The following is an 18,966-nucleotide window of genomic DNA, read 5'->3' on the forward strand; positions in this document are numbered from 1 at the left end:
CAAAGCTTTCCGGTACCTGCAGAAAGACCCCATGTCATCAAATATTGAGAATTGAGAGGGAAGGAATGATAGATGACATCATATCGCACGACAAATGATGTCATTTGTGCCAAAAATGCTCGTTGATTCTGATCAACGTATATAGCACATATTACAATTCATATTTAGCCACATTATTGCCTAAATTACAGTAACATACCAGAATTTATGAGGAAATAATCCATGTTAACAGTAGTGCAAACAACACAAAATATTTGAAATTTTACGGTTGGAAAGAGCAACTTTGGTAATTATCAGGGAGATATCCAACTCTAATCTGGAGACCGGGAGATACAGTCCAAAATCTGGAGTCTCCTGGATTATCCAGGAGAGATGACAGCACTGCATTACAGTGAGTTCATATCCTGATGTCCCCAAGCCCAGTTACTCTTATTGAAAAGCTGGTTAATGCTAACTCATGAATAAATTTTTTACCTGGGCTTCTGTTCTCTTGGGGAAATGTATTTCTTGTGTGTTGTGTCAAACATATACAGCATTCATGTGCCTTCTAGCACAAAGAGATGATGACAAATGTGTCAAAAATACAGAGATGGTTGAACATCTCACTTGTCAGTCTGAAAGAAATGAAAACTTAAGCCTGGAAAAATTTCAGTGATCTTTCAGTGATCTTGCAGCCATTATATGCACACCAACAAAAAGCTAGAACTTGGCTGAGTTGTTCAAGGCAAATTAATGCAAATCTAGGGCAATTCCAGACCATCTCTCACTATCTTTTTGTCTTATGAGTATAACCTCCATACGAGCTGAAATCATGTCTTAAAATTCTCATAAAATATTACAATTTAAGCTCCAAGTTAGAACAGGTAAGAACCAATTTTTATGGAATGGATTTGTGAATACAGTCAAACCTCGCTTAATACTAATACTCTCTTACAAGAGAGTAAAACAATGAAAAATTCAAATCCTGTCATCGGAAAAAAATTTGGTCGTGGTCATTTACGAGAGCTTCTAACATTACTGTAATAATTTGACTAGGAAAATTTTGGTGTTTTGGATAGATGGTCACTTGTGGGAGGTTGTAGCTTATGAAGGGTGCGGTCCCACATGGAGGTTCGACTGTACAAATCTTCTGGTTTACCTACACTTGAAAAAATGAACACTAGTGTAAGATTTAAAAATGTTCACAAAAAAGTCCTAGCTTTTCACAGTTTGACTATGCCCAAGCCTTTCTGTTTACAAACCCTCAAAGATCCTTCAAATCAAAATTTTGGGCAAAAAACATCCTTTGGTCCCTCATAATTATATTAAGGAGGATAGTCAGGTGTTCCAACTAGAACACACATATTTATAGTCCTGTACATGTATTTTACTTAACCATGATCTTAACTGTCCAAATTTTCTTTAGGGACAAACTTTAAGAGACTATCACAATAATGAAGCTTCTTTTGAAGAGAATTGCACTCCTCGTTAAGATTTTTTCGCTTGCGGAGCAACCTCTCCCGTTCATCAGCTTTTGTTTGAACTTCTTTCTTTAATTCTTCAAGCTCTGCAGACAATTTTTCTATCATTGATTCCTTTTCTTCTATTTCATGGATGCTGCTTTCTAGCTCATTGTTTGTTTCTATGCAAAAAAAAAGGAAAACCATACAGCATTCTTTTCAAACCTGTAAAAGCTATGATCAGTTGATGAGATAATCAAGTTGGCCACCAGAAAAAAAAGATTTAAGAAGAATCAGAATGAACTATCAATTTTTCCTGATTATTTCACAGGCAGCCCAAACTCTGTGGGAGTTCCTTGGCACTTTGAATTTATAGGACAATGTATGAAAGTAAACAAAATACATCCTGCATTCCATTTTTTGACTATTCACCGGTGAAGAACCCACCGCGAGTCACCACCTTTGTTTTTGAAGATGTAACCCAATCAATGTCCACATATGAAACGCACCAATCGGCAATCGTCTTAGGTTGCTATATGTCAGGGTCTTCTCTCCTGCTGCTGCCATATTGGAAAACAAGAAGACCCTGGGGATGAGGTTGGCCTGAGCCAGAAAGGTGGATAGTCGGCTTTTCCTTGCCAAATTTGCTTCAATTTCACGCCACAAAACTGTAATTGCTTTTTTGCAGTGCATTGCTTACATGAACATATAATTTTTGTCTCAGCACTCACGATGCGCCACTGATACATTACCTATACTCAACCGACAGGTTCTGATGCATTGCCGACACAGTACCGGAACTATCGCGACCAACTGCTGACTGATGAATGACTGATGATCAGTTAATCTTCGACTGATACTCAACTGACAATTGCCGGTACAGGACCAACATTAGCCTGACACTCTAACGACAAATCAATCGATATGTTGACCAACACTCGACTGATACATTGGTCAACACCCCCTATAAGAAACAAGAACTATCCTGCTTACATTGTAGTGTCTTTGTCAATCGTGGAGGATAACAATAAAGGCAAATTTCATGTAAAATAGCATCCATAACAATTGTTTTAACATACGTAATATGCCTTACTATGCTTTATTGCTTAATTTCAACAACCCACAATAGCTTTTCAAATGGTATCATGATGTAAAACAGAGTCTTTTTACATTGTGTTTTTTCTTTTTCTCGAAAAACAAGGCAAAAAACAGTAAAATAAAATATGAAGCTATACTTTAAGTCACGGTGCACAAAATTAGCTCCTTTCATCAAAAACAACATATTGATTAATATTAAAAGCTTACAACGTGCCTGATGGCAGGAAACCCTTCAATTATGTACAGGGCCGCAAGTAGGTCAGACATATCAACATACCTTTAACCATCTCCAGCTTCTCTGTAAGAACATGTTCATCTTCAATCCTCCTCTTCTCTGCTATCTCAGTTAAGTTGTCCAGTAAACCAGCTCCTCGCAGCAGGGTAATGACAGAGTTTGCCATCTCAGTTGTAGCAATGGATTGCATTTCTGTACAACAGATAACAAACAGCGGTGGATGGTTTGCATCAAAACACTCCTAACATTCCAGCAAGCATAGTTGGACCTCAGTTCTTTTTTTTTGGATTGCTATTTAATTACTTAATGTACAAACGGTCAACTTTCCCCAAGACGGGATTGGCTTTTTTCAATAAAACGTCTACTGCTATAAGAATCATAGAGAAAAAATTGTCTCATAGAAATGACTGAAGAACAAGGATGTGGCAGTTAAAAAAGGATCCATCTTGCAGAGGTGTTGAATAGAAGATAGTTCACTTAATAGACAAAGATGTTACTGTATTCAAATGTCCAAAGGAAGGCGCACACACTTCGTTAAGGACCACAAAGCATTTAACAGTATATATTTGATCCAAAAAAAGCAAATAATAATACCTGATGAGGAGGATATCTCCCCCATTGATTCCTGTTGACACCTTTCACACTTTGCAAAAAGAAAAACAGCAGTGTTATTGATGAAATGCAGTAGCTACACTTGAACCTCTCTACAACGGCCACCTTAAAGACAAGAAAGTGGCCGATGTAAAGAAGTGGCCATTGTGTGGCCATGGTGGAGGTGCGACTGTATCAACACAAATTCAACTTCATTTGCAAAATTTGCAGACAAAAATTAATGTTCACTTATAACACAAACTATTAAATTATTGTATCTCTAATACCTGAGAACAGTCCCAGTGCCGTTTACAAGTTATATGTTAAGATAAAATTAATTGTAGTTGTTGTTGAGGGATGGCAAGACAAGTCTGCAGTAATCACATTGCAGCCTTCCTTCTATTCTTTTACTAACTGTAATAGTATTAGTGTATCCTCCCCCATTACCCATCTCCAGAAGATCACATGAAGGCAGGGCTGTCAACCCCCCACGTCTTCTAATATTGAGAATTGATAGGAAACAGACGATAGATGACACCATAACACACGGTACCGGTACACAACATTATTTGCACAAAAAAAAAGGCTTGTTGACCCCGATAGTCACAAATTTTTGCTATGACACAAAATGCGTGAAAAAGATGTTAGCACTGCAACATTTGACCTGACTTCCTTTCTTCCCACCAATCACATTATTACAGTGGCATACCAGAGTTTATAAGGAAATGTTTGATGCTAACAGTAAACAACTCACACAATGCAAAATATTTGAAATGTCATTGTTGGACAGTCGAGTCTACAAGAAATGGCAAATTTCGGCGATTACCCAGGATTAATCTGGAGACCACGAGATACAGTCTAAACTCTGGAGTCAGAGATCATCGTGGAGAGTTGACAGCACTGGGTTAGGATCTAATGATGAGGATTCTAACAAGGGATGCACAGAAAAGTAAACAGATGACAATTTGTTGTTTTAATTGTCCTGTGGTTGATGTGGGAAGTGCCCTGGACAATGTTGTTTTTCTACCAAAACAAGCCTGCAGCCCTGAAGAATTTTTTTTAAGGCCCTCTCCCTAAGTATCACAAGGCCTGAATCAACGTGGGTCCGGACAATGTGCGAGCCAGCGAGCCACTGGAAAAACAAGAAGCCGCTTACAGTGGCCTTCAGTCTCTCTTGCTTGACGATTAGATTGAGAAATGAGGAAGAGATTAATTCTACAAGAAATGAGACAGATTTACTCGCTAAATGTTTTTTACTTCCTACTTTCTCGATGTCGATACTTTTTAGTTGTTTCTTTCAGATTCTGAATTGATTTAGTACACGTGTTAGCGACAACCAGAAATATGTCTGCGGTCGCAGGCTATACACGTGTATAAATACACGAAAATTCAAAGGCCTTGATCATCATTGCCAGATATCGAAAAAGTGATTTACATAGCACGCCTTTTCAATCATCAATGAAAATAAATCACATGCTCATCCCATACAGTGAAAGTTAACAACACCCAACCATCGCAATTTTGCTATTTCAGATTCTTATTTTTTTCCGACCACTCAGTAGTGTTCACTTGCTCCAAAGTAATCAACTCTTTCAAGCGACAGAATTTATGGACCGACACGTTTCCGAAAAGCTCTAAATTTAATCTTTCCTAAGCTTTCTTCGCAAAACATGCGTGGCTTCCATCACGCAACGATTCTTAGTCCCAGTTTCCACGGTGTCCACAAGGAATGCCTGGCATGATGACCCCCCATTTCTGACCCAAAAACGACAAAAATGCTCAGGGGAGTACTTCCAGAAAAATTGGGTGGGGATGTGTGGCACGCTTCCTGAAACCCTTACCCTATTTCAGACCAAAATCTGTGATTTTCCCTACCCTATTTCAGACCTGATCAAAAATTTGATACCCTATTTCAGACCTGAGGCCCTGGAGCCTGCCGCGTGACTGGAGCGCATGACAAGCTGTTACGGCACGTACATGGTAGTTGGCGTAAACATTAAAAGGGAAACGGTCTTATCGCCAAATGATGAAGAAGTAGCTAATTCTTCTAAAAAACATATCCAATTCAAGACTAGAGTGCACAAACCATACCCTATTTCAGACCAAAATGGTTGAAATTGATACCCTTTTTCAGACCAACAGCTGCAAAGAAACATACCCTTTGTCGCCGCACATACCCACATAGCCTATATAAGGAACCCTAGCCCAACCCCCCCCCCCCCTACCGGGGCGAAAAACGCGTTGCAGATTATGAGTCTCGCTGCTTACGCAAGCGAGACTAACTAGAGTTTTATGAAATTGTGAATACATGAAAAATGTTTCCTGCTTAGTTCCGAGGTTTTGCTGATGGAATACTTGCAGGATTATGCAGTATTGATCGACTTTCACTGATTAGGGTTAAGCACTCATTTTACTGACTAGGGTTATTAAAGCACCCGCTTTACGGATTAGGGCTAAGTTAGGGTTATGCCGGGGGTTAATCACTTTTTGGCGCTGAACACTCATTTACAACGGTTTATGGCTTTCGGTTATTTTTTTTTTTCGCATTAATCCTTTCTTTCGCATGGCTCGCACTATGTCCTGCAGTCAAAATAGTCCAAGAATATGATACTTTCGGTGCTTTAACTGTTTTAGGGTTTATAAATCACTCATCAAATTGCAGTCCAAGTGATTGATGAATGTTACCGAACGCGCGAAATGAAGTTGCACGTAGAATTGACAAATCAAAAAAAAAACCAGCTGAGGCGAGGGTGGCAAGGGTTTCTAGTATCCATTAACGAAAGGTAAAAGAAGATAAATATCGTACATTTTCCAGTGAAATACCAATCATGTACAGTCAAAGACTCTCAGATAACCTTACTTTCACAAAAACAGCCTGGCTGTACGGACACGTAGCATTGGAGCAAATAGTTATGGTTCCCTTCGATTCCTGTGTACATTTGGGCACGTCCTTGTTCAGTGCAAGTTGTAACTCACAACTAGCTGACGCACTAATGAAAAGAAACAAAGCTTCGCTCAAAATGCAAATATTCAAGAGATGAACTGCAAAATTAGCCGATAAATATTCATTACTTACTCGTGGGTGACTGCCATTTTGACCGAAATACACGTTCAAGGCCTGGTAACGAAAACACTTCGCGCGTAACTTTAATACAGCGATGTTGGTTACGTTGGACTCGTAATATAGCAGCTTTTTAAGTCAAATTGAACAACTTTTTAACGCAAAAAGTAACACAAGCATTTGACACAAAATGAAACAACTTCTTTTTAACGCCAAATGTACCAATCTAAATGTACCGTAGAGGGTACGTCTTAAAAAAAATGATTTGTCCAACAATCATTTTTGGGCTATGCTGTCTGTATTCAGTATGGGAGAGTAAAAACAAATATTTCAATTTGTTTCCTTTTTACATGTCTTCAAAAATCGAATCATAAGTCCAAGTTCTAATCTGCGGTACGACTGGCATGTCCACTCAAAGCCTTGTAGAAAAAAAAAAAACACCAAGAAAACCGCTAGCTTCGTAGGCTACCCCCACCATCAAAAGGGCGTAGTCTCTATCATCTTGATGTTCTTTAGTCTTTAATGTACTCAGTAATTTATATAAAATTACAGAAAATGCTGTTTGAAAACAAAGCTGACATAGTAATCCTGTAACAAAGTATTCTTCAGTTGTAAGGTCTGCGATTAATCTTCTCGCCTTTTATTTAAATGAGACTTGAGTTTGGGTTTCAATTGCTGGGCCTTACATTGTAGGAAAAATCAGAAAGAAGTGTTGTTTAAATTAGTTTTATTTGTCTCGGGATGGCAATATTGTACTACCATGTATTTTGCAGTGCTCTCCTTGAGCCTAGTTGTTATATGCCCAGAAACTACTTTCTGGCTACTGACTGGGATGCTGTGAGTGCTGTCTCTGTATCTGAGAACATACATGTACAGTGGCGGCAGCAAGAAACAGCACAGGTATTTAACCCCTGGTACGCCTGTGAAGTTGAACTCAAGTCAACTACGTAGGCAAGCCGGACTGATTGAGATTTCACTGTGACCTTAACTGGAAGGACAATAACCAAGACATTGTTTATATGCAGGCTGTTCCAGTTCTAACAAGACTTACAGGACTGATACAGAAATGAAATGCTCTGCCGCAAGTAATGAGCCACTTTCAGATGCTGCTAGGCTTAGCTGGTCTGATTCTCATACACCCAACTGACTGAATGAGGTGCTGTCCCTATATATGAGAATTAATATACACTGGTGGCAACAAGAAACATTGCAGGCCCTTTACCTTTGGCATGCCTGTGAAGTTGAACTAGTGAACTATGTAAATAAGCCAGTGGTTAAGACAAGGACAGCATCTTTTATCTGCTGACTTCTGTTCTCATAAGGGAAATGTTTGCCCGGTAGTACCAGCAGTTGTGTAAATAAGACAGGTTGATTGGTGGCACGGAAGAAACAGGATGTAACCAGCGATGGCTCCCAGATTATCAGGGAGTCACCTGGATATGGCACAAACATCCTAGTCTCCCCTATGGGTCAGAAAATCTCCTGGATAAAATTAAATTTTGAACTTGCATACAATTAATTTGTAATTAGCTCATTTCCACCAAATTTTTTTTCATCATAGTATGGTTGCTGGCGAATTTTTTTCCTGTATTTCATCAATGTCTCTAGACCACTGGACTGATGGTCTGTAGATGTAAGACATTATATAATGTCTTAAGCCACATCCATTACCTTGGAGGTGGTTGATGTTGGATGGTACTAAAGAAGCAATCTCCAGAGTTTAGATCTCCAGAGTTTAGCATCTCTGTTCATGTAATACAGAAAGCCAGTTTGTACAAGGTACTTCAATAATTATTCAGAGCATCCTCCCTCTTTGAAAACAGGCTATAAAAGGGGATTAATGTACTAAACTGAAAGCTAGGCATTATGCTTAGAGCAGGGCGATAAAACTGTAATGAAGTACTACAATGATACAATGACCTTTGTCACCAGTGTGAAACACCAAGTCTGATCATAGACTAAGCAAAATACAGCAGCTGGCCCAGGCTACATAAAAGTAGAACTTTTTTTCTACTTTTCTGTGAGTTAAAAGTTTCTTATTGCATAAGGAGGGTCTTCAGGTTGCATGCTTACAGGTACACAAAAGTTTATATTGTTACATTGCTGAATCAGCAAGTGGGCAAGATGAAGCGAATCCTGTGTTCTGATGGGTTACCTGAGAAGGCAAGGCAAGAAGGGCCCACCTTGCCTGCTTGGGAATTCCTGCGTCGTTCATACATTAAGCCAAATAAGAACAATATCAATCCTTTTATTGTCCAAGCTTGATCGGTCGAGATGGCTGCATATTGGCCTTGTTCTTTGTTGCATTTTTTCTTAACCTTAATGACTTTGCCATAGTCCTTAAAAAATTATGCAAAAAAGAACTTGGCTAACATTTAAGCCATCTTGACCTCAGGCTTATGGTCAATAATGCATATTTATTATACAGCTATTTTCAGTAATGTTGTCAAAAGAAATTAAGCAAAGAGCCTGTAAGTTAAGAATGTAAGGTGATATGGGATTTTTATAATGACTTGCTACCAATGCACTGCGCATGTTGTTGGGTATGATGGCAGCCACACTACTTTTTCCCTGGGAACTGCTTGATCATCCTGAGCATAGATAGTAGAGGTCTACTACATGTCCTATTAGGGTCACCTGAAGTATACTTTGGCAAGATTTGTTGAATATTTGAGTATACAGTAACCTTTTAGTCAGAAGGTTGATCAATATATATATTTTTGCACTTCTCCACCTAGTTATGCAAGTTGCAAAATTTGACAATGTGTTTTTCCTTACTAATAAATTAGCTGAACAAAGTGAAGGTACTACCTCTACTGAAACGTAATTGTAGCTTGAAAGCGATGTTCTTGCATGTGTTTGTAGATGAAACTGGCTTGTACCTGTGCTTTTTATTATGTGATAACTATCAATGGTTTAGTATAAATGATAAAAAAATCAGTGGCTAGTTTAGTGGAGTTACTTTTGGCTCACAAAAGGCAGACTTGAACTACCCACATGACCTTGCAGTCTTGGCTTGAAGACTTTTTTTGCTTTTTTTCTGACGTTTTGTGAAATAGCAGTACATGTATGGCTGAATCCATGAGCGGGCAAAATGAAAAGGTCCTGTGTTGTGATTGGCTACCTGAGTGGGCAAGATGGGCCCATCTTGGCCACTCGGGATTTCCCACTAAATTGGTCCCACGGAAAAAAGTTCTCTTTCTGATATCCAGCAATCTTGACCTCATGCTTGGTCAATAACTCAAATATACCTTAGCATTGGGTATGATCCACATGTGAGTTTGATCCACATTGCAGGACTTAACTCAGTCAATTGCAGTAGTGATTTTAAAATCACCACAGTACCACTCAATCAACTTTTCAATAGAATTGACTATAAAATACTTTTGAGCACTCACTGCAACATTGATTGATGATGGTGGTTTTAAAGATTGTGTCGCAGAAAAAAGCAATCTTATGATTTTGTCATGACATCATGTCCAACCACAGTAAAGATTAAGTTGGACATTGCGCCTAAAATATTGTAGTTGGACAAGGTCCATCGACCGACTGTTATTTGCAGTTCTGCATAGCTATAACATGTAGAAGAATGTGAATTATTACTTACTGGAGAAAGCTGCTCTTGTTTGATGTGGACAATACACGAGTATCGACTTAACAGAGGAGTCTGCACACCTATAGCACTGCATCTACATTCCCCTTCCACGTTGTTTCCACTTGCATCACATGAAGGTCCTGCTTCATCTGTATTGACTGACAGTGCATCAAGAGTGGCTGGTGAATCATCATGGGTTTCACAAGAAACCTCAGGGCATGCAGTTTGTGGCACGTCATTATTGACATCAGTAGCAGCTGCAGCTGCATCATCAGCAGTTGAGCTGGGGTCAGGGTCAGCGGCTGCAATGGCTGATGAGACTTCATTCACGGCACAAGTGGGTTCGCCTAGGGATACATCCTCAGAAACGCTGGTAGAAGAGTTGCCCTCGTTATGCTCGAGTGATGGGGTGTCTGTGTTGTTGAAGTTGGTGCGGTCAGCTTGGCTTTCAACTTCAGTACTATTCAACACATCATGCTGCTGATTCTCACTACTTTGATTTACAGGTGATGCTGGGGGGCTGTCGGCAGAGTAGACAATGTTATCATCACAAGAAGGGTTGGAGGTTTTCCCATGAGTGTTCAAGGCCTTTATTATGCTTGTGCAACCTTTATTCGTGGCCAAATCTAAAGGCCTCAATTTCTTTTTATTCAGAATTGATATATCACCACCAGCATTGATGATGGAGCAAAGAGGAACAAAGCCAAAGTTGTCATTTTGTGCAAGATAATGTAGTGCTGTGTTGCCGTGATGATCCTTTGCATTTAATATGTCAGCAGTCTTTTCAGGGATTTCCATTGCCTTGGCCACCATAGCCATCACAAATTCTGAGTAATAATCATTCCTGGCGGTGTCTGTGATCAGTTTAACTGAAGCTGCATGAAGAGGCGTTTGCATGGACTTGTCTTGTAGGGGTAAACAATCCTTCAGCAAGTGTACAAGTCGTTTAATCTTGTCTATAGAATGTCGTCTGTCAGAGTAACTCAAACAAAGAACACTTCTATGCAAGGCGGTTTCCTGAGAGCCTGAAGTTCGAACTGTCACATTAAAACCTGGAAAGCAATTGATTACAACGTAACTGTTAATGGCTAGTTGCGGGTAGACAAAGACAGTGCCAACACCAGATAACTTAACCAAGTTATTCCTGACCAATACACTAATCAAAACATACTGCTTTTTTAAAAAATGCAAATTTAGTTGGATCTTAACTGATTTTTAACTGGGTTATGCAATTTATTCAAGAAGATCAAATTTACTTTCATCTTTTCAATCCACCTCACTTGGTAATTTATCTAAGGATGAGGTGAGCAAGAACTACATAGTAAAAATTAATTTGCTTGTGTCATGTTCAAGTTCAATTTCTTATTCCTTAAAAGGCCTATGACCAGAGCGGATCATAAAAAATTAGAGCTGTAGCAAACATCACTATTTCCTATTGTGGCACACTTGCTTCTTGCTATGGTTATTTTCTGCTCGTGTTCTTTCCCATAATGAATTGAGTTTCAAATTGGTTCATGAAAAGTTTGTATCTCAGGTAGGCCAAAGCAACAAAATAATGGATTTGACTAAAGGTTAGACTGTTTCCTGCCTTCACTTTGTTTCGCCAAATGTTGCTTTAAGAAGTTTTGTGAAAGGTTTGAACCCAGGAGTCGTTTCAAGAAGTAGGTTGAATTTGATTGTCTGGGTGAACCTAGTTCTGAATAGGACTGTTGTTGTTGACAGTGACCGTCATTTCGACAACCTGTGCGGTAGTCATCTTCAGAGTAAAAGTGAGTTGTATCACATCAGTTGATGGCACTATACTCTGGTTATTGATCTCATTGGTCAATTACGTCACAATGTTATTGGTCATCTGTCAGTTAAGCTGTGATGTTATTGGCCATGAAGACTGATAATGTAATTGGTGCGTTTCGATCAGTCTACTGTCACAGTTAGACAGCTGTCTATTGTTAGTCAAATTGTCAGATCTCCAGTCGCTCTGTCATAGTTAGTTTTGCTTGATCGGCGTCAATAAGTCGTTTGTTTGGTGCCTGTAATTGTTGGCTACGATTCAGTGTGGCATTTGTTCTAAGTTAGTAAACTGGCTTTCTAAAGTAAGTTGTTGATAGTAGTCTGTAGAATACATAATACATGTCACAGAGTCCCAGTCGATTTGATGTTTCGTCTGTAAATGGTGTTCAACTCACTTTGACTCTAAAGATGACTACCACACAGGTTGACGAAATGTCAGTCACTGTCAACGACAACAGTCCTATTCAGGACTACGTTCACCTGGACGATCAAACTCAGCCTACTTTTGAAATGATTCCTGGGTTCAAACCTCTTGCAAAACTTCTTACAGCAACATTTGCCAAACAGGCACAGACAAAGGGACAAATGAGGAAGTCTGAGGACAACAAACAAGGTCTGAAGTCAGGGAGATAGACCAGCAAGTGACCACATCTGCTAACTGTGAGGAAGGGACTGTAATTCCTGAATTGGTCTTTCCAGCCACACAAGGTGCTGTTCAAGAACCACCAATCAGTGCATGACACCATAGTCTTTCGAGACTGAAGGATGTCTATGGAATAAAGCCCTACCCTACAAGGGCTGTTGTTCATTTCTAAGGCAAGAGGAATATTTATAAACCCACAAGATCTCTGAGATCATTGTCTACCACTGGTTACAAGCACATTAAATAATAGTGGAGCCAAGCTCTTTAATAGTCTCCCATCCTAAATAAGAAACTGCAGTGTCGCTGCAGAATATTCAAGTATAAAATATATTATTAAACAACTGCGTCACTCAGTGGAGGTGAGTGTCCAGGATGTCCAGGGGCTTCAATTTTGAGCACAGCCAGCCCCTAGACAGAGTTACGCCTCCATGGCTGGCAAACCCATGCTGTCCAGCCATGAGCCCCCACACCAATGGAACCAGGCACCTGTCACACTGATTTAGCAGTGGAAAAATAAAGTGGGGGAGGGACGGATGGGGGTAAAACAATATTCCATAGGCTAAACAAAGAGAGTGGCCACCAGGAAAACGCTGTACTGAGCACATGGAGGTGATGCAAGCAAGGCTGACTGCGCCACTCATTGTTAACTGTGTTAGATATATTTAACTTTATAAAAACAACACCTGTTCTCACTTGCAAGGACTGAGAACATGTGAAGATAAGATTTATGCACACCGGTGGTGTGTACATGTATATCTGACTGGATTTGATAAAAGGTGAGGCACTTAAGGCTGGAACATACTAGGCAAGAAGTTGTAGCAACATGTGATGACAAATCCCCTCGTGTGTACCACAGGCAGACCACCCTCTGTTCATGAGGCTGTTGTCATTATTGAAATATTTGTACAGGGCTCCAAGCTCAATTTTTTATCAAAGTCGCCTTTTGGTGACCTAAAGTTTTAAAATGGTTCTTCATTTTTTGCGTGTTTTGCATATTGGGTGTTCCAAGTTGATCCTCAGGTATGCTAGTCAAGCTCCTGAAGTCAATTTCTGAAACAGTTTCATTCCACAGAATTGGTTTCAGTAGCTTTTTCGGATCTTGTGTAATTTGCACACCCCTTTGATTGAGTATCGGTCAACACTAGCTGTACTATTGGCTGATACTCGATGAACATGTCGGCCAATATGTTGAGTGACAGATCAGCTTTGCCAGTAGGTTGAGCAATAGTCGGGGACATATCGATCAATAGGCTACCGAAATTCGGCCAATACTTCACTGATACTTAGTCGACGGTATATTTTTTGTCTACTCAAATTTCTGTTGTTACATTGTCCATGCAGGAATCTTTAAGGGGTTTTGGCAGCTTTTACCAGCCTAATGTGAGAGTATAATTTCAAGTGTGTGCGAGATTTTTTTGGAAAAAATTGGGACCGCTATGGCATCATCACCTTTGAGACGTATTCAAGGACAATCTAACATTTGACATGCATAGAACAATGGCAGAAATCCAACAAGTTGACCCGGCAAGGCTGACATGGGATGGCACAAACAACAGAACAAAAACTATTTTCAAACCCCCAAACCACAATATCTTGCACATAACACTGAAACCCAGTTCCCACATTCTCATTTTAAAACACATATCATATTATACAACAGTCGACCAATATGCCACCGATAGTCAACCGATATTCCACCAACAGTCTACCAATATTCTTCCCACAATTGACACTCCCCATATTGGCCGACACGTCCACTAACACACAGTCAAGTGTCAGCTGATACACCATTCACCATAAGGTCAAGTGTAGACTGACATATCGATGAACATGTCAACCAATACAGCGATCGAGAGTCAACCAATACTCGGCCAACATGTTGACCGACACATCGGCCGATAGTGTCAACCAATGCTTGATCAAGGGATGCACAAATTACACAAGATCCACTTTTTCTGCAGCAAATGGATCTCCTGCAGCAAAAAGAGCCTTTATTTAAATTTCTCAAAACATTGTCTACCTGGCACATCATTGTAAACTCTATTCAATGATTAAAAAATTAATAAAAGTAAGGCTGTACTTTTTCTTTTGAGTAGAGCTAATTTATGTTAGACACATGTAAGCCCATTTAGTGCAGTACTCTGTCTGGCACAAAATCTCTTTCTGATCTCAATGGAAGCTACTAAAAAAACTCAAATCACTACAATAATGCAGTTTCCAGCTTTGCTTTAATGTTTGAGTAATGTACAGTTTATGATGAAAGATTGAAACTGTTATAATTTTTTTTTAATTCACAAAGCCTGGATGATTTTGGTAAGAACAGACACATTTTCCCGACTTTGTTTTTCACCAGAGCACGTGCCATGAATATTTCTTGTGGGAAATCCCTTTTTGCAAAATACTTATTACTGTCAAACAAATTTTTAACCACGTGCTTTGAATGTATTATATTCCATTGTTTTTAACCCGCTTGATGTCTAAATTGCCGTTGCAAAAAGCCAGTGAGTAGTAGTAAATGGTTTCTTCAAAACATATTATAACTTGATCGAGGGAAATTTGACCTCGGACCAACGCCGTGTCCACTCTCAAAATCACAGCATCTGGAGAAAGAATGTATTTTGGACACGGCACGAGAAAATACTCATTTCCAGCAACATACGTGGGTCTATTTTGCCTTTAAACATTTACTACAGTGTAGCGATGATAGAAGTTTGCCTCTTGTTGAAAAAATCTGCGGTTTGATGGGTTTTCGGGCCGCAAACCGCCTTCGAGTAGATAAGGTCTGGACCGCCGGCTGTGTTTCTGTGCTGCCTTTACTTCGTATGATGAAGAGAGTGACATGGAGTCACACAGTAACAGCCAAAAAAAACCAATTAAATTGATGAATTCACACCAAAAAACACAGGAATATATAGGAGGTACGTCTCCTTTATTTATTGTATAGGAAAAAAGTAGAAATAATTATATTCAGCATTTGCAAACTTCAGTATTTTATTTCTCATACAAAGTCTCAACAGTTCCTTGTAATGCAACACCGACTCTCTTGTGAAATAGTAAATTTACATAACATACTCGTAACAAGAGCTTGGGATGCCTGTGCTATCATATTCAAAAAGCTGCTCTGACAACTTCAGTATCACTTTTCATGGTTAATTTTAAAATGATTGAGGTGAGCTTTGGCACAGGCATGAAGACATATATCATGTTTTTGAGCTGAGAAATTCAATGGTTTGGCATCAGTTCCAGCTTGAAGTGGATTCTAGGTGACCTGTGATTGTTGCCTGCCTTGTCTCTTTCATTATATCTACACAGCTGGTCAAATAATCATCTCACAAAGTGAGGATTTAACAACTCAGGACAGCAAAAAAACATGACAAACGACTAAGTTAAAATTTTTTAAACTTTGCTGGAACATTAAGGTTCAAACCTGTATTTTGTAGAAAATCGTAGCTGCTGTAATGTTTATCTGTACTTCCTCTATTGAGTACAAAAGATCGCTGCTCATATTTCAGTGACAACAATGGCCACACAAACAAAGGGTGATAAGCTTATGTTGTGTACAGGAGAATTTTTGTAAAAATCTTTATCTCTGCATCAGGATTTTGTTGCCACAACAAGTTGCACAAAATCAAATCAGATTGAATTAGTGCAACTTCTTGTTGTGACAAAATTCTGTTGTGGAGACAAAGATCTTCACAAAAATTTTCCAGTACACACAAAGCATTTTTTCACTGCAATGTGTCACACAACTTGTCGCCTGACCTGAACACAAGGAGTTATTTGTTGCTCCTATGTGTTACAGCAACATGTTGCCTAGTGTGTCCCAACCTTTGGTGTCTTGACAGCCAAGCACAACTACCCCGACGTTTGACACAGAGTTGCTGCCCACCCACCTACAGTTATGTCTGGGCCTGAACTATCTTCCAGCACCTGGCACGATGGCAAGCCCCTCCATTTTTTTCAGCTACCCTCGTTTGAACATGGGCTACACCCATTCTCAAGCAAAAACCTTGTGGGCACGTTTTAGCAAATTTCGACAGATGTATATCTGTTGTCATGCTTATTAAACAGATCTAGCAAGGTCAACATAATGTTGAATGAGGATGCAACAGTCAAAGGAAAAGACTTAACTTCCAGTGCTCAATTTGTTACTCTCCCATTGGTTAAGCTGGTATTTAGATCTGCCCGCATTTTCATTATATGCCTATTGAGGCCCCATTAGGGGTTTTCGGGATACGGGACATTCGCGGAAAAAATTACTGGGATACAGGATATTTGAGGAAAAAGTTATTGGGATACAGGATATTGAGAAGTAGTTTCAGGGATACGGGGTATTCCCAAAAAATTGTAACATATCAGATGTTTGATGAGAAACGTTCTTGGATTACTAAATACATGCCCTTTTCTGTATTTTTGTTGATGACTAGATATAAATGAAAAATATATAAGTGTAAAACAAACCGTTTGACCAGTCATCGGTTCATCATGGGCACTATGTGGGGGTGACATGAAGTACTTAAAATAACGCGCCAGCACTCGATCGAGGCAGCGCCACCTGATCACAACCCCGTTGGGCGGCACATACCCGTATAGGTAATGTATGGGAGTACCCCCCCCCCCCCCCCCCGGGACGGCCACTAACTAATAAAGGACTTTGGTATCAGGCGATTTGTAGAAATTAAGGGCATCAGGTAAGCTAATTATATTAATTGGTATACAAAAGTGATTTTGGTGGCAACATTTGTTTACTTTCCACTTGATATCTACCATATTTTGACTGACAGCAGCTTAAACAACTGTCACAATAAGCTCCTTGAAAACCATACTTTTCCAGTTTACGATTTACTGCCAGTGAACGAATATTATAAAATATGTCGTAGCAAGTAACATATGAAAAATGGCCGATACTTTAATTTCCGGGATATTTGTGACCGGAATTTATGGGATACGGGATATTTGGTCAAAAAATTACAGGGATACGGGATATTAAGACCCCCCCTAATGGGGCCTCCCTATTACCTGGTGCGGACCAGTGTGAGGGGATTTTCTGCATACCCAGCAACTATCAACGTAAACAACAAATATGTTAATGCAGTTGGTCTTTCTATAATATAAACGAACATCAAAATTGTCAAACAACGGTTCCTCTTTTCGACGCCTTCCAAGTCAGACGTGTTTAGAGGACGTTTTTCTTCTAACTAGATAGCGTGCCCTCGCGCTAACAGCATTCGGTGTAAATAAAGATAGGAACAGGCCAAGGGAAGGCCTGCACGATCGCCGATCTATTCTGATCTATTAGATTCGATTGCTTTAACCAAGTTTTGGTTTAGCTACAGTGTCAGCAAAACGAAATCGATTACCTACCGAAATTGATCATCCATTCCAAAGCTCTCGTCTTTCCCATCACTCCCGCCCAATGTAGGAGTGGAAATCGGTAGTTTCGCACAGGATCAGGAATTGCATCATTGACGTTCCAGCCTTTCTTCAGGTACGCTTTAACGGTGCTTTGATATTCTTCAAAACAAGCGTTCGCTTCCTGATTCTTCCTATCGGAGCAATTTATCAAGGTCAAAAGAAGATCATGGTGCTTTGGGCATGTCTTTTTGTTGTCACAGAAGGGAGTACACGTTTTCCTCGCCATCTTGCGAGAAAAAAAAATCCACTTTTAGTCGCAAATTATCGAAACTAACCCAAGCGATCGTATATCATAGCCCGCCACAATAGTGGCAGTTTCGAACAAAGCCGTTACTTTCAACCCTCTTCGGGTTTGCTTGGTAACCACCCCTAATTGACAATAATATTTGGCGGGAAAAAATTGTTCGACGGGTTAGAAACTGAACAAGTTTTCCTTCAGAACTTTTTCTTTGACAAGAACACCTTGCTTATAAATATAAATAGGACTTTATAAAGTCACTAGCTGGCCCTCTTTCTTGTCTCACTCAGTTCGTGAATACCCGAAAATTGTGAACATGTTTCAGGGGCGGAGGTTGCAGGGGGTGCGCACCCCCCCCCCCCCCCCGCCACTCCCCACTGAGATGACCTGCAGTTTTCAAATACAACTGGTATTCTGCAAAAAAAAAAAAACTATGTGGTTTATTGGTGTTGAAGTACAGCAAGAGACGAGTGCACCCCCTCCTAAAAAAATCCTGGATCCGCCCCTGTAACATGGGGACCCATGAGGCAAGCGTGGTAGACCTCGTAGCTACAGTTGCATCAGAACTAAGCTAAGGAATAAACTTGGAAGGTTAGGTTTCGTGTACCTTTCACGCAACGGTACATAAAAAGTGCCAGGATTGAGGTGGGGCCAGCCTTTAAATTGAATTTTAAGATCCTTCAAGGATTTTAATTTCTCATTTCCTTTTTGACAACCACGATCATAGACATCAGTTACAAGTACCAAGTTGTCCAAGTGTGGAAAATATTTGTGTTATTTCATTATCATTTATGCCACTTAATTTTGGTTTATATATGTGCATTTGTGACAGTGCAATTGATTAAAAAAGGAAATGTATG

General features: G+C 39.7%; 1 protein-coding gene across 1 annotated transcript; it reads right to left on the minus strand.

Moving 5' to 3' along the window:
- Nucleotides 1-1,311: 1,311 nt before the first annotated feature.
- LOC140928450 (uncharacterized) lies at nucleotides 1,312-18,103 on the minus strand. The gene is made up of 5 exons (XM_073378204.1): nucleotides 17,818-18,103; nucleotides 10,032-11,071; nucleotides 3,367-3,415; nucleotides 2,815-2,964; nucleotides 1,312-1,621 (listed from the first exon to the last, which is right to left on the minus strand). Exons 1-5 carry the CDS (start codon nucleotides 18,092-18,094, stop codon nucleotides 1,383-1,385), a joined length of 1,755 nt encoding a protein of 584 aa, XP_073234305.1. The 5' UTR covers nucleotides 18,095-18,103; the 3' UTR covers nucleotides 1,312-1,382.
- Nucleotides 18,104-18,966: the final 863 nt, after the last annotated feature.

Source organism: Porites lutea, chromosome 2, assembly GCF_958299795.1.
Source record: "Porites lutea chromosome 2, jaPorLute2.1, whole genome shotgun sequence".
Classification (NCBI taxonomy): Eukaryota; Metazoa; Cnidaria; class Anthozoa; order Scleractinia; family Poritidae; genus Porites; species Porites lutea.

Coding starts and splice junctions, on each gene's coding strand:
- LOC140928450 (XM_073378204.1), bottom strand. CDS start 18,094: ATGGCGAGGAAAACGTGTACTCCCTTCTGTGACAACAAAAAGACATGC. Junction 3,416..10,031: donor AACAAGAGCAGCTTTCTCCA/GTAAGTAATAAT, acceptor CTTTTTGCAAAG/TGTGAAAGGTGTCAACAGGA. Junction 2,965..3,366: donor GGAGATATCCTCCTCATCAG/GTATTATTATTT, acceptor TCTGTTGTACAG/AAATGCAATCCATTGCTACA.